Below are 16,431 nucleotides of genomic sequence, written 5' to 3' on the forward strand. Positions count from 1 at the left end.
TTTCCGAATGTGACAATTTATAAATAGTTTGACACCGTCATACCGGTGTTCTAGTAGACTAGTATTGTGTTAAAACATAAAAATATGGCCTAAAATATTTAGCCTGACAGCTGAAACTAATAAAGATCATTAAAAAGTTATGGCTTCTGTTTTCATTACAAAAACAACCCATAAATATTAAATTTAAATAATATCAACTATATTGCAATACATATTGCAATACAGTTTCTTATATCGCAATATATCGCAATACGGTTTTGACCGTATCGTTGCACCCCTACTTTGGTATAATAATTTTTATGTGGGATAACATTACTGTATCACATCTGAGATGGATTTCAGAGCATTATGGAATAAAATAGAACAGAATAACGAGCTTCGGTTAAATAGCAGATGATATAACCATACACACATCTCTATATTGGAAACATTACCTGTATAACTGTTTGGTGCTTTTAGCAGGGGAATTTCCTTTTCACCTGCAGGATCTAAAAATATGGACTTCTTTTTTGCCTTTTAATTGCCACTATTAATTTCGAGCCCTGCATGCAACTCTAGCACCCACTGGAAAGTAATTTAATTTTAGCCAATTGTTTTTTTGTATGTGGAGTATTTGTTTGAAAATTGTTTAAAAGTAGCTAATTTAAACAAGATATTTTTAGCCAAATATTTTACGTTATAGCCACCTGGTATAAAATTAGCAATTGGTTAATTTGGCTATGGGCAGAATCAGCCCTGGGGATGGGTTTTGATCCCCATCCCAACCAGTTCCCCTTTACTGGTACATCAAAGAGTCTGTATGTAATGAGTTCAAATGCAAAAACCGATAAAACCATTTTTAAAGTACTAGTAATTTTCAGCAAGTTAATTTTGTTTTTTTTATGCTTTCTGTGTTAACAGTGGGTGATCTTAATTTGAAATAAGTAAAGTAAAGTAAAACAAAGTTAAAGTTTGTTTTGTTTAACGACACCACTAGAGCACATTGATTACTCAACCATCAGGTGTTAGATGGGGCTGATAAATACATTGATTGTTTGCATAACGAAATATCAAAACGAAACCACTGTCACTGTGTTCAGATTGAAAATACCTTCCCATTGAAGGATTACATTGGATAGCTAGCTTTATTTTTGACCCCTCCCAACCCCCAGAATAGTTTTAGAGGTCAAAATGGCAAGTCTCGATTAGCAAATATGTCACAAACATCACATTTTGTTTCATAAAATGTTTTCTTTTGAGCCTATATAATAAATTAAGTTACCAAAATAATAGTCTTACTATCACAGGCTGCAGGCCTGCAGAAATGCACTTGACATGTCGCCCGAATGGGTCACATTGTCCGATAATTAAGCCAAGAAAAAAAACTAGCCCACAATGCGAGCTATAATTTTGTGTTCTGCGATAATAATTTTCATTAAACCTTTTGGACATACGGCTGGCAGGTATTGGGTTCGCACCCCGGTACCGGCTCCCACCCAGAGCAAGTTTTAACGACACAATGGGTAGTGTAAGACCACTACACTGACTTCTCTCTCATTAAAAACTAACCCACTGTTCTGGACAGACAGCCCATATAAATGAGGTGTGTGCCCAGGACAGCGTGCTTGAACGCTGATTGGATATAAGCATGGACATAAGTTGAAATTAAGGATTGACAAATATTTTTAATATTTATGTATTTAGATATTCATCAACTTCTATTTTCTTCCTCGTGTTCGATTCTTCTATTTCTTTTAGATGTTACATACAATTCAAACATTCTGAACATGAAATAGATATTGGACTGTGAGCCTTACACTGGCCTCGGTGGCGCAAAGGTTAAGCCATAGGACTACAGGCTGGTAGGTACAGGGTTCGTAGCCCAGTACCGGCTCCAACCCAGAGCGAGTTCTTAAGGTCTCAATGGGTAGGTGTAAAGCCACTATACACACTCTTCTCTCCCACTAACCAACTAACCCACTATCCAGCCCAGATAGCTGAGGTGTGTGTCCAGGATAGTGTGCTTGAACCCTAATTGGATATAAGCACGGAAATAAGTTGAAATGAAAGTGAGCCTTGCAAGTTGTTATGTAAGAGATTACTTGCAGGAGTATTGTTCAAAGGAAAGTGGAAACTATTGTTGCTTTCTGTATTTTATCTCTGGAAAATGCCTGTCTATCATCAATGTGTATTATATATACCAACTTTCATTTTTATAATATTCTGGAGAGTGAAAAAATCACCTTCTGAAAAAAAAATTGGTCTTAAAGACGAAATGCATGTGGAAATCATTTATTTTCTCACAAATTATTATAAAGGAATGGGCCGGTTTAGTTTTACTCAAGTAAATATTAAAAAAATATTTCATTGTAGCTATATCACATGTATATAATGTTTAAATTCTTATTATATTCAGTCTAAAAAAATAGATTTGAGGTTTGTTGAAACAAAGGGTGCAGTGAGTCACATCTCAGAAACTGAACTGACAAGTAGTCTTGCTCCTGCATGCCCCTGAAAAATGAATGTGTGCATAAAATCTGCAGCGATTACAAATAACTTTTTTTAAAGCTGATTTGTGCTAAGATTGTCAATGAGACTTGCATCAAAACAGCAAAAGTGTTTAACATTGTTATAAAGGCTTTGCTAGAAAAGAGATGTGATTCCGATTCTGCTGTTATAAACTTACATTTGACCTTGGGAAGGGTAAAAATGATGCTGAACTGAACGTATGTTTTATATGTCTTTGGAAAGGTATTGTAAGCAATAACATGATAGGAATGGTTTTGTATTGAATTTCAAAAATAATATTTTTCACCCCCCTCTAATTTGGTAATTCTGACTCGTAGTCAACAGAGGAAACTCGCTACAGGGATCTTTTATGTGCACTTTCCCACATACCACAGCCTTTGACCAGTTGTGGTGCACTGGTTGGAACGAAAAAAATCCCCAATCAGTTGAACGGATCCACTGAGGTGGTTTGATCCTGTGACGCAAGCACCTCAGGTGAGCGCTCAACCGACTGAGCTATAAATCCCACCCCATTTCTCTATTGAATGTTAGTCTATTCTATTTTTACATAATTTGTATATGTTGATAACCTTGTCATGTGGATTGGAAAGTTTGTCCCAGGTTGCTTAATATAACCAATAGTTAATCATTCATGTATGGCACCATGTTAACCAATGGAACTGCATCATTCATAGGCCTCGCTATCAACTTGTTGAGGTCACATGGCATTCCAAGCAGATGGTAAGAGCCACCTGTAGTTTTCATTTTCACCTATTATTCTTTATCTAAATGACATCACTGGGTACATGTATGTATGGTGTGTGTGAAAATGCACATATCCCTTTTTGGTAGGAGTAGCCTCATCTATCCATCTGTCTGTCTCTGTCTCTCTCTCTCTGGGCCCACCGATGGGGATCGATCCCAAACCGACCATGCATCAAGCGGGCACTTTACCACAGTGCTGCGTCCCATCCCCAAATGTTTGACATCCAATAGCTGATGATTAATTAATCAATGTGCTCTAGTGGTGGTGTTAAACAAAACTCACAATTATTATTGATTAGTGTCCTCAGAACAGATACAAAAAACATACTGTGCCCAGTTTAGTGAGGTCTAAAGCACTGGTGTTGTCCTTCAATACAGCACACAATTATTAATTAAGTGCTGGTATGGTATCCTTCAATACAGCACACAATGTCACATCCCTCATTTAAATATGGTTTACATCTATTTCAGTGTCTTATCCTTCAATACAGCACACAATGTCACATCTCTCATTTAAATATGGTTTACATCTATTTCAGTGTCTTATCCTTCAATACAGCACACAGTGTCACATCCCTCATTTAAGATATGGTTTACATCTATTTCAGTGTCTTATCCTTCAATACAGCACACAATGTCACTTCCCTCATTTAAATATTGTTTACATCTATTTCAGTGTCTTATCCTTCAATACAGCACACACTGTCACATCCCTCATTTAAATATGGTTTACATCTATTTCAGTGTCTTATCCTTCAATACAGCACACAATGTCACATCTCTCATTTAAATATGGTTTACATCTATTTCAGTGTCTTATCCTTCAATACAGCATGCAATGTCACATCCCTCATTTAAAATATGGTTTACATCTATTTCAGTGTCTTATCCTTCAATACAGCACACAATGTCACTTCCCTCATTTAAATATGGTTTACATCTATTTCAGTGTCTTATCCTTCAATACAGCACACACTGTCACATCCCTCATTTAAATATGGTTTACATCTATTTCAGTGTCTTATCCTTCAATACAGCACGCAATGTCACATCTCTCATTTAAATATGGTTTACATCTATTTCAGTGTCTTATCCTTCAATACAGCATGCAGTGTCACATCCCTCATTTAAAATATGGTTTACATCTATTTCAGTGTCTTATCCTTCAATACAGCACACAGTGTCACATCCCTCATTTAGAATATGGTTTACATCTATTTCAGTGTCTTATCCTTCAATACAGCATGCAATGTTGCATATCCCTCATTTGAAATATGGTTTACATCTATTTCAGTGTCTTATACTTCAATACAGCACACAGTGTCACATCTCTCATTTAAAATATGGTTTACATCTACTTCAGTGTCTTATCCTTCAATACAGCACACGTCACATCCCTCATATAACACGGTTTACATTTATTTCAGTGTCTTATCCTTCAATACAGTACACAATGTCACTTCCCTCATTTAAATATTGTTTACATCTATTTCAGTGTCTTATCCTTCAATACAGCACACACTGTCACATCCCTCATTTAAATATGGTTTACATCTATTTCAGTGTCTTATCCTTCAATACAGCACGCAATGTCACATCTCTCATTTAAATATGGTTTACATCTATTTCAGTGTCTTATCCTTCAATACAGCATGCAGTGTCACATCCCTCATTTAAAATATGGTTTACATCTATTTCAGTGTCTTATCCTTCAATACAGCACACAGTGTCGACATCCCTCATTTAGAATATGGTTTACATCTATTTCAGTGTCTTATCCTTCAATACAGCATGCAATGTTGCATATCCCTCATTTAAAATATGGTTTACATCTATTTCAGTGTCTTATACTTCAATACAGCACACAGTGTCACATCTCTCATTTAAAATATGGTTTACATCTACTTCAGTGTCTTATCCTTCAATACAGCACACGTCACATCCCTCATATAACACGGTTTACATTTATTTCAGTGTCTTATCCTTCAATACAGCACACAATGTCACATCCCTCATTTAAAATATGGTTTACATCTATTTCAGTGTGTTATCCCAGGATAAAGAAACGACACGTCTTGACTATCTGGGCTTTCCTTGGTTTCTTCAATGTCTACTGTCTACGGGTCAATCTCAGTGTGGCGCTTGTTGCCATGGTAAACAACACAGACTCATCGACGAATGACACTCAAAACACTGAATGTGTTGGACCTAATGATACAACAACAAAAAACTTGGTAATATACATGTAGTTTGTTTTTAAAGTTTGTTTTTGTTTATCGACACTACTGGAGCACATTGATTAATTAATCACCGGCTATTGGATGTCAAACATTTGGTAATTCTGACTCGTATATAGTCATCAGAGGAAACCCACTGCATATTTTTCTAATGCAGCAAAGGATCTTTTATATGCACTTTCCCACAGATAGAAAAACACATACATTGTACCACGGCCTTTGTCCAGTTGTGGTGCAATGGTTGGAAGAAAAAAAAAAAAAATCAGCTGAATGGATCCACCGAGGTGGTTTGATCCTGCAACGCAAGCACCTCAAGCAAACACTCAACCGACTGAGTTAAATTCTTACCACTGACCGTCTGTCCATCAATCTGTCCTGCATATAGTTTTTCTTACCACTGACCGTCCGAGTGAAGGGGACTACAGGTTTCATCTCTCTATGTCTGTCCGTCCATCCATCAATCTGTCCTGCATATAGTTTTCCAGGTGTTTTTCTTACCACTGACCGTCCGAGTGAAGGGGACTACAGGTTTCATCTCTCTATGTCTGTCCGTCCATCCATCAATCTGTCCTACATATAGTTTTCCAGGTGTTTTTCTTACCACTGACCGTCCGAGTGAAGGGGACTACAGGTTTCATCTCTCTATGTCTGTCCGTCCATCAATCTGTCCTGCATATAGTTTTCCAGGTGTTTTTCTTACCACTGACCGTCCGAGTGAAGGGGACTACAGGTTTCATCTCTTTATGTCTGTCCGTCCATCAATCTGTCCTGCATATAGTTTTCCAGGTGTTTTTCTTACCACTGACCGTCCGAGAGAAGGGGACTACAGGTTTCATCTCTCTATGTCTGTCCGTCCATCAATCTGTCCTGCATATAGTTTTCCAGGTGTTTTTCTTACCACTGACCGTCCGAGCGAAGGGTACTACAGGTTTTATCTCTCTATGTCTGTCTGTCCATCAATCTGTCCTGCATATAGTTTTCCAGGTGTTTTTCTTACCACTGACCATCCTAGTGAAGGGGACTACAGGTTTCATCTCTCTATGTCTGTCTGTCCATCAATCTGTCCTGCATATAGTTTTCCAGGTGTTTTTCTTACCACTGACCGTCCGAGTGAAGGGGACTACAGGTTTCATCTCTCTATGTCTGTCCGTCCATCCATCAATCTGTCCTACATATAGTTTTCCAGGTGTTTTTCTTACCACTGACCGTCCGAGTGAAGGGGACTACAGGTTTCATCTCTCTATGTCCGTCCATCCATCAATCTGTCCTGCATATAGTTTTCCAGGTGTTTTTCTTACCACTGACCGTTCGAGTGAAGGGGACTACAGGTTTCATCTCTCTATGTCTGTCCATCCATCAATCTGTCCTGCATATAGTTTTCCAGGTGTCTTTCTTCTTACCACTGACCGTCCGAGTGAAGGGGACTACAGGTTTCATCTCTCTATGTCTGTCCATCCATCAATCTGTCCTGCATATAGTTTTCCAGGTGTCTTTCTTCTTACCACTGACCGTCCGAGTGAAGGGGACTACAGGTTTCATCTCTCTATGTCTGTCCGTCCATCAATCTGTCCTGCATATAGTTTTCCAGGTGTTTTCATTACCACTGACCGTCCGAGCGAAGGGGACTACAAGTTTCATCTCTCTATGTCTGTCTGTCCATCAATCTGTCCTGCATATAGTTTTCCAGGTGTTTTTCTTACCACTGACCATCCTAGTGAAGGGGACTACAGGTTTCATCTCTCTATGTCTGTCCATCCATCAATCTGTCCTGCATATAGTTTTCCAGGTGGGTTTTTTCTCACCCACAATACCTTGAGATATTGAAATTTTGTGTACAGCTTTTTCATGTACTGCCACAGATCAAGTTTCACTTTCATGACAATTTACCAATTTTTTCAACTTGTTATTTCCTTTGAACATAGGTGGTATAAAAATTAGTTTTCCACACTTTTTGTTGGCAATTATGCCTGAAGATATTAATATGAAATTTTGTATAGCTTTATCATATACTGTTACAGATCAAGTTTAACTTTCATGGTGATTTACTAATTTTTTACAGAGTTGATTATAGCCCTTGAATTTAGAACATACGAAAATTAGTTTAGCAGTACTCTCTGAATGGCTTGTTATATCTTATAATCATCTTGTAGCTTGTATTTCATATCAACTTTTTGTACCAAATAATGAGAAGTAAAATAAGGAGTATGTCTTTCCACAAAGTCGATCAACCAACACACAACGATATATGGTAACCATGCTTTCCTCTTTTTTTTTTCTTCTTTTTTTTGTGCTTTTCGTTGTTGTTTTTTTGGTGTTTTTTGAAGGGTGTCGTGCCGCGTGACCGCCCTCCTTTAATTTTCACCCAGCGAGAACACTAATGCTTGTATTTGTTTCAGTCAGGAGAATTCCCCTGGAACGAGGAGACTCAAGGCTGGGTTCTTGGCGCCTTCTTCTACGGTTGCATCATCACACAGATCCCAGGTGGCTCGAGCTATCTGGCGGCCACTATTGTTATCTTATAATGCTTGTATTTGTTTCAGTCAGGAGAGTTCCCCTGGAACGAGGAGACTCAAGGCTGGGTTCTTGGCACCTTCTTCTACGGTTGCATCATCACACAGATCCCAGGTGGCTCGAGCTATCTGGCGGCCACTATCGTTATCTTATAATGCTTGTATTTGTTTCAGTCAGGAGAATTCCCCTGGAACGAGGAGACTCAAGGCTGGGTTCTTGGCGCCTTCTTCTACGGTTGCATCATCACACAGATCCCAGGTGGCTCGAGCTATCTGGCGGCCACTATTGTTATCTTATAATGCTTGTATTTGTTTCAGTCAGGAGAATTCCCCTGGAACGAGGAGACTCAAGGCTGGGATCTTGGCACCTTCTTCTACGGTTACATCATCACACAGATCCCAGGTGGCTATCTGGCGGCCACATTTGCTATCTTATAATGCTTGTATTTGTTTCAGTCAGGAGAATTCCCCTGGAACGAGGAGACTCAAGGCTGGGTTCTTGGCACCTTCTTCTACGTTTACATCATCACACAGATCCCAGGTGGCTATCTGGCGGCCACATTTGCTATCTTATAATGCTTGTATTTGTTTCAGTCAGGAGAGTTCCCCTGGAACGAGGAGACTCAAGGCTGGGTTCTTGGCGCCTTCTTCTACGTTTACATCATCACACAGATCCCAGGTGGCTATCTGGCGGCCACATTTGCTATCTTATAATGCTTGTATTTGTTTCAGTCAGGAGAGTTCCCCTGGAACGAGGAGACTCAAGGCTGGGTTCTTGGCACCTTCTTCTACGGTTACATCATTACACAGATCCCAGGTGGCTCGACATATCTGGCGGCCACATTTGTTATCTTATAATGCTTGTATTTGTTTCAGTCAGGAGAGTTCCCCTGGAACGAGGAGACTCAAGGCTGGGTTCTTGGCGCCTTCTTCTACGGTTACATCATTACACAGATCCCGGGTGGCTCGACATATCTGGCGGCCACATTTGTTATCTTATAATGCTTGTATTTGTTTCAGTCAGGAGAGTTCCCCTGGAACGAGGAGACTCAAGGCTGGGTTCTTGGCGCCTTCTTCTACGGTTGCATCATCACACAGATCCCAGGTGGCTCGAGCTATCTGGCGGCCACTATTGTTATCTTATAATGCTTGTATTTGTTTCAGTCAGGAGAGTTCCCCTGGAACGAGGAGACTAAAGGCTGGGTTCTTGGTGCCTTCTTCTACGGTTACATCATTACACAGATCCCGGGTGGCTCGAGCTATCTGGCGGCCACATTTGTTATCTTATAATGCTTGTATTTGTTTTAGTCAGGAGAGTTCCCCTGGAACGAGGAGACTCAAGGCTGGGTTCTTGGCGCCTTCTTCTACGGTTACATCATTACACAGATCCCGGGTGGCTCGAGCTATCTGGCAGCCACATTTGTTATCTTATAATGCGCTGTATTTGTTTCAGTCAGGAGAGTTCCCCTGGAACGAGGAGACTCAAGGCTGGGTTCTTGGCGCCTTCTTCTACGGTTACATCATTACACAGATCCCAGGTGGCTATCTGGCAGCGACATTTGGGGCTAAACGTCTCTTTGCCTATGGGATTCTCTGTACATCGGTCCTGACTCTTCTGACACCAGTGGCAGCCAGACTTCACCTCGGTGTATTGATAGCACTCAGAGTTGTGGAGGGATTGGGAGAGGTCAGTTCTCTTGATATACAGTGAAACCTGTGTAAACCGGACAGTGAACAAACCGGAATCATGTCCAAACTGGAATCATGTCAAAACCAGCCACGTTTTGTGGTCCTGAATTTTTTTAATTCTACAATGTGACCCTCTAAACAGCGGATCCTCTCTAAATGAGAAAATATTAGGTTCCCACTATGATTGGGATTATATAGACAGACTTCACTGTGCCATAAGAGAAAAACACTCACGGATGCACACCACCATTTGTTACACCATGCATATCAATATATTTTCTGTGTCAAATATATATAGAAAGAAAGAAAGAAATGTTTTATTTAATGACACACTCTACACATTTTATTTACGGTTATATCGCATCAGACATATGGTTAAGGACCACACAGATTTTGAGAAGAAACCCGCTGTCGCCACTTCATGGGCTACTCTTTCCGATTAGCAGCAAGGGATCTTTTATTTGCACTTCCCACAGGCAGGATAGCACAAACCATGGCCTTTGTTGAACCAGTTATGGATCACTGGTTGGTGCAAGTGGTTTACACCTACCCATTGAGCCTTGCGGAGCACTCACTCAGGGTTTGGAGTCGGTATCTGGATTAAAAACCCCATGCCTCGACTGGGATCTGAACCCAGTACCTACCAGCCTGTAGACCAATGGCCTAACCACGATGCCACCAAGGCCGGTACAAGTTTGAGAGATCAATGTACAATTTTGAAATATTAAACACTTTATATAGTCACTAATCAATTTTCAGTTGACTAAAAAATATCGCTAATCAAGATTCTGAAAACAAAATGTTCCCTGTATTAATGTTCAGAAAAAATGGCAGGCAATATGTTTTAATATATATATCAATATTCAGATAAAATGGCAGGCAATATGTTTTAATATATATATATATCAATATTCAGAAGAGAGACACATTTTAAAATACCAGTATTCAGATAAAATGGCAGGCAATATGTTTTAATATATATATCAATATTCAGATAAAATGGCAGGCAATATGTTTTAATATATATATATGTCAATATTCAGAAGAGAGACACATTTTAAAATACCAGTATTCAGATAAAATGGCAGGCAATATGTTTTAATATATATATATGTCAATATTCAGAAGAAATTGCAGACGCACATTTTAAAATACCAATATTCAGAAAAAAATGGCAGGCAATATGTTTTAATATATATATATATCAATATTCAGAAGAAATTGCAGAGACACATTTTAAAATGCCAATATTCAGATAAAATGACCGAGGCAAGTTGTTTTAATTTATCAGTATTCAGAAAGACTATAATAGGAAAGTTAGTTTCAGTCAGAATTCAAGTCTGAAATGTCAGCCAAGTGATAAACTGCTTGAGCCGTAACTCCTAAGATCCAAGCTACAGGTATATAGTTATTTGCATTCCAGAAACAAAATCTTCAGTTAGAAGCTTGCACATGCATACATGTCGTAATCAAAACAATCACTGAATCGGTATAAAGCAGATTATTTCTAAACATGCGGTGGGCGATCCACTGCTAACATATTTTGAGATGGAAATAATATTCTCCGGGACATGCAAATATTATCACACACGTCCGATGTGAAAACCTGGTTTAATAGGAGTGCTGGGAGGGAAAATATGTTAGAAATAGTTTGTTTTCGTTGTTGTTGTTGATGTTTTTGTTTAACGTTATAATTCTTGTTTTTTGTTGTTTTTTTACAGGGAGTAACATTTCCATCCATGCATGCAATGTGGGGTAATTGGGCGCCTGTGTGGGAACGCAGCAAATTAACAGGTTTTGCTTATGCAGGTATGGCTATAACGTGCATGTCTATTTTTTTTCCACGGCAGTAGACAGTATAAAAAGAAAAGATGATGAAACCACATAAAGAATCGGGGCTGAATGATAATTGCTCTAAATTCTCTTCTCTCCATGGGCACCTTTGATTTTTTTTTTTTTAAATTCTAATTCTTCCTTACACCCACTGGATACTGCTGTGGTATCCTCTATGTCTGTCATCACTCTGTCACTGTCATAAAGCACTCGTCTGATGTATGGTCGGTCTAGGATCAATCCCTGTTGGAGGACCCATTTTGCTATTTGTTCTTCCAGTCAGCCAGTGCACCATGACTGGTATATCATGTGTCATCCTGTCTGGGATGGTGCTTACAATTTTAAAAGATTCCTAGCTAGCAATGGAACAACTACCGTATAGTGGGTTTCCTTTGTAACACTATGCTACCCAAATTACCAAATGTTTGACATCCAATAGGCAACGAGTAATAAATGATTGTGCTCTAGTGGTGTCGTTAAACAAAACAAACTAAATATCTTTGTGTGTTTTCTAGTTGTCAGTCTTTCTAATCAACCACTGCTTCCTTCTCTTTCTCTGTCTCTCTGTCTCTGTCTCTGTCTCTCTCTTTCTCTCTGTCTCTCTCTCTATGTCTGTCTCTCTCTCTCTCTGTCTATCTCTGTCTCTCTCTCTTTGTCTCTCTCTCTCTCTGTCTGTCTCTTTCTCTCGTTCTCTCTCTGTCTCTTTCTCTGTCTCTCTGTCTCTGCCTCTCTCTTTCTCTCTCTGTCTCTTTCTCTCTCTCTCTCTCTCTGTCCCTTTCTCTCTCTCTCTCTCTCTCTCTCTCTCTCTGAATTATATTTAAACATGGAAGAGATGAAAGGTTTTAATGTTTGCTGAAACTCTCACCAGTGTACCATGATTAACCCTATGTCTCATGCCATATAACCATGAATAAAATGTGTTGAGTGCGTCGTTAAATAAAACATTTCCCTCCTTCCTCTAACTTGACTAGCATACGAGCCTGCAGTAAAAGTTATTTGTGCAAATTATGTTGATTCTTCAAAATGACACAGTCAACATATAGCTCAAAATCCTGGGAAACCACAGTCTTGAATAGCGATCTTTTCCATGGTTTCATGCAAAACATATAGTGGATCTTCTGTTCTACTGGAGACACACGGCAGGACTCGTTGGGTTGGTGGCTGGTTACCTCTAACTTGGCTAGCATCTTCTGTTCTCTCAATACCTGTGTGGTCCTTAACCATATGCCATATAACCATAAATAAAATATGTTGAGTGTGTAGTTAAATGAAACATTTCCCTCCTTCCTCTAACTTGACTAGCATCTTCTGTTCTATTGGAGACACACGGCATGACTTGTTGGGTTGGTGGCTGGTTACCTCTAACTTGACTAGCATCTTCTGTTCTACTGGAGACACACGGCAGGACTCGTTGGGTTGGTGGCTGGTTACCTCTAACTTGGCTAGCATTCGAGCCCGCAGTAAAAGTTATTTGTGCAAATTATGTTGATTCTTCAAAATTACACAGTCAACATATAGCTCAAAATCCTGGGAAACCACAGTCTTGAATAGCGATCTTTTCCATGGTTTCATGCAAAACATATAGTGTATCTTCTGTTCTACTGGAGACACACGGCAGGACTCGTTGGGTTGGTGGCTGGTTACCTAGAAAAGTGTTGTCGATATACGTGTTAATACATATGAAGAGCTTCATCGCAAAACGTACTATACACACCCAATACTACAAACGCTTTATTTCCAAACCACCATAAACGCCACGCCAGTTTGTCTGCAATCTGTGGTATATCCTCAAACAATCGTATCACGTTTTGCTAAAACTGAATTTGAACTGGTGTTTGTCTACCTGTGAAGTGTCTGAGTGGGGTTTCCATAATGGTTTTAGATATATGACGTTTATCGCGTTTTGCGATGAAACTTCATATATATGTACTTTAAAAAGAAAACTGTTTTTCAGGGATTTACCTTGTTTTTCTGAAAGGACTCGTTGGGTTGGTGGCTGGTTACCTCTAACTTGGGGGTCCCTTGGACTCGCCTCTTTTTTTTCTGGGGGTCCCCACCTGAAAACAAAGGGTCCCAAAACCACACAAACGACAGAGAGCTGCAGCCAACAAATCACGTGTATACTATATGTTTCATTAAAGTAAATTTAACAAGCTGTGTTGTTTTTCCTTTCGGGAAATCAATGTCGGTATTTATTGTTTATTCTTTCAAAATCAACATTTCATTTTGATCTGTATAATTGTTTGAACCATTTCCTGCAAGCTAAATGACACTCACAATACCATGCGTTGTTTATGAATCGTGCTACTTGTTTGTTAATGCAAATCAGAACATTTAACTAATTTTGTTTTATTCGCCCGGGAATTTCCGATTGTGTTCGGCCTGTTGACGAGAAATTCCGAATGATCGCAAACCGCGATCTCTTTCCGGAAATTACGAACTTTACCCGATTAAGTGCAGCAAAGGATAAAGACGCAGTGTTCCCAGAGATTAAAACTTTTTGTTTTCGATATGGGGAATCCCTATTTGGGTCTCACTACACAGATCACTTCCGGGTGACAGTTCATTCATCACGGTCCACTATAGTTCCTAATTGGGACACATGTTATGGGTCACATATTGACTTCTAGCAAATGGTGAAGAATTAAAACAATATGTATGTTTAATGGTACTCCTTCTGGCTGTATTTTGTCCATGTTATGGGGAGAAAACATATTGTGCATCGACCTTTTGGGACATGGGTATATAGCGCAAGTGTTGTTGAGTGAATCGGTTAATGAACCACCTATTCGGACCGGTACTACAGATTAGATGCGGTCATATGGGGAAAAACTGACACGGAAATGTTCTCTATTGGAGCTTTGAGTGTTGTTGATGCTTATGCATGTTTTATGACTGCAATCCAGCAGATGTTGTTAATATGGGGAGAACCCACTATGTTATATTTATCTTGAAGTTGGGCAGCTTTGATGTGTTTGATGCAGATGAATCATGTGTAGTCTGACCTTGAATCCACCCAGATTACAAAGAATAGGGAGAAAACACAGAATGATCGATCTTTGGAGCGGACAGGGTTACTGAAAATGAATGCAGATTTTTTGACTGAGTCCAGCAGACGCAGTGAATATTTTGAGAAAACACATGTTAAGTTTTAGTATTGGAGCTATTGAGTGTTTTTGATGAATGTAATTGCATGTGTTTTTGACTCTAGGAGCTCAACTTGGGACAGTGTTTGCAATGCCAATATCAGCAATCCTCTGTGAGCTCCAGTTTTCTTGGGGGCTGGCCCTCATGTTTTTCTATGTCAATCCAGCAGATTACAGTGAATATGGGGAGATACACATGTTATATTTATCTATTGGAGCTTTGAGTGTTGTTGATGAATGAATGCATGTTTTTCTGACTCAATCCAGCAGATTACAGTGAATATGGGGAGAAAACACATGTTATATTTATCTATTGGAGCTTTGAGTGTTGTTGATGAATGAATGCATGTTTTTCTGACTCAATCCAGCAGATTACAGTGAATATGGGAAGAAAACACATTTCATATTTATCTATTGGAGCTTTGAGTGTTGTTGATGAATGAATGCATGTTTTTCTGACTCAATCCAGCAGATTACAGTGAATATGGGGAGAAAACACATGTTATATTTATCTATTGGAGCTTTGAGTGTTGTTGATGAATGAATGCATGTTTTTCTGACTCAATCCAGCAGATTACAGTGAATATGGGGAGAAAACACATGTTATATTTATCTATTGGAGCTTTGAGTGTTGTTGATGAATGAATGCATGTTTTTCTGACTCAATCCAGCAGATTACAGTGAATATGGGGAGAAAACAAATGAGATTGTTGCTGATAAGACAATCTGGTTTATATTGTAGGTGCTATTCAGTTCAATTTCCATAATTGCTTTTTTGTGTGTATTTCATTGTTTCTTAAATATTTCTTCTTTTTCTTTCTTTCTTTCTTTCTTTCTTTCTTTCTTTCTTTCTTTCTTTCTTTTCTTTTCTTTTCTTTTCTTTCTTTTGTGTTTGTGTGTGTGCACATACATGTACATGCATGTGTGGGTTTTGGGGGGTTTTTGGTCTCTTTTTTTCTGTCCCCGTGTTAGTATATATATATATATATATATTAAATAATTCCAGACTTCAGTAGTTCTTCATCGTTTTATTGCTACAGCTCTGTTTCGTATGGTCAAATAATGACCACACTCTTCAGGCAAAATTGACGAATACTGTTAAAAACGTTTGCGACTGATGACGTCACAACATTAGTTGATGTATGACGTAATTCTCGACAACTATATCGCGTCACCAAGAAAGTTTTGAGAATTCAGGTCTTATACTGGCGCTTGGTACAGTTAGGTGGCATTGGTGTTACTGATGTTTTTGAGAACGAATTTATTTCGGTGGTGGCATGGACTTGCTAATTCATTGCGTTTGTTCAGGCTGCACAGGTGTTTCTGACATATTATGATAAACTTTTCGTAAAGGCATAAGTCACATTTCTTATTTATGTTACTGTAGGGTTGACATTTTTTGAGTACCTTCCACTTTATGCGGAAGGATTTGTTATTGTCCTTCAGGTTCCATATGTGTTTTGACAGCTCTGTTTCATTTCTTTTGTTTTCATGTTGGAAGGATGCCGTGTGGTTTCTGTATCGTTCTTTGAAATTGGTTGCTAGCCCTACGTATGATTCTGTGTTTGATTTTGTTGTCACTGTTGCTTGGTACACCACGTTGTATTGGAGGCATTTTCTGTCGAGTGGGCATTCGGGTGCCTTTCTACAGTTGCACTCTTTTTTTGGTTGCTGTGCTGGCGTCGTTGTTGCATCAGAGAGTATTTTCTTGTTGTGGGATGAGATGGTGTTTTTTATATTTGGCATGCATGAGTAGCTAAGTTT

At 39.0% G+C, this 16,431-nt stretch overlaps 1 protein-coding gene across 1 annotated transcript in view; it reads left to right on the forward strand.

Moving 5' to 3' along the window:
- LOC121377181 overlaps nucleotides 1–16,431 on the forward strand; it is a 38,514-nt gene that overhangs the window by 2,505 nt on the left and 19,578 nt on the right. The window contains 12 exon segments of the mRNA XM_041505087.1: nucleotides 5,296–5,486; nucleotides 7,886–7,999; nucleotides 8,030–8,143; nucleotides 8,174–8,287; nucleotides 8,732–8,845; nucleotides 8,876–8,989; nucleotides 9,020–9,133; nucleotides 9,168–9,686; nucleotides 11,410–11,497; nucleotides 14,733–14,782; nucleotides 14,784–14,843; nucleotides 16,169–16,257. Of these exon segments, the coding sequence (XP_041361021.1) occupies nucleotides 5,296–5,486; nucleotides 7,886–7,999; nucleotides 8,030–8,143; nucleotides 8,174–8,287; nucleotides 8,732–8,845; nucleotides 8,876–8,989; nucleotides 9,020–9,133; nucleotides 9,168–9,686; nucleotides 11,410–11,497; nucleotides 14,733–14,782; nucleotides 14,784–14,843; nucleotides 16,169–16,257 (1,681 nt within the window).

Source organism: Gigantopelta aegis, chromosome 7 (assembly GCF_016097555.1).
Source record: "Gigantopelta aegis isolate Gae_Host chromosome 7, Gae_host_genome, whole genome shotgun sequence".
NCBI classification, from domain to species: domain Eukaryota; kingdom Metazoa; phylum Mollusca; class Gastropoda; order Neomphalida; family Peltospiridae; genus Gigantopelta; species Gigantopelta aegis.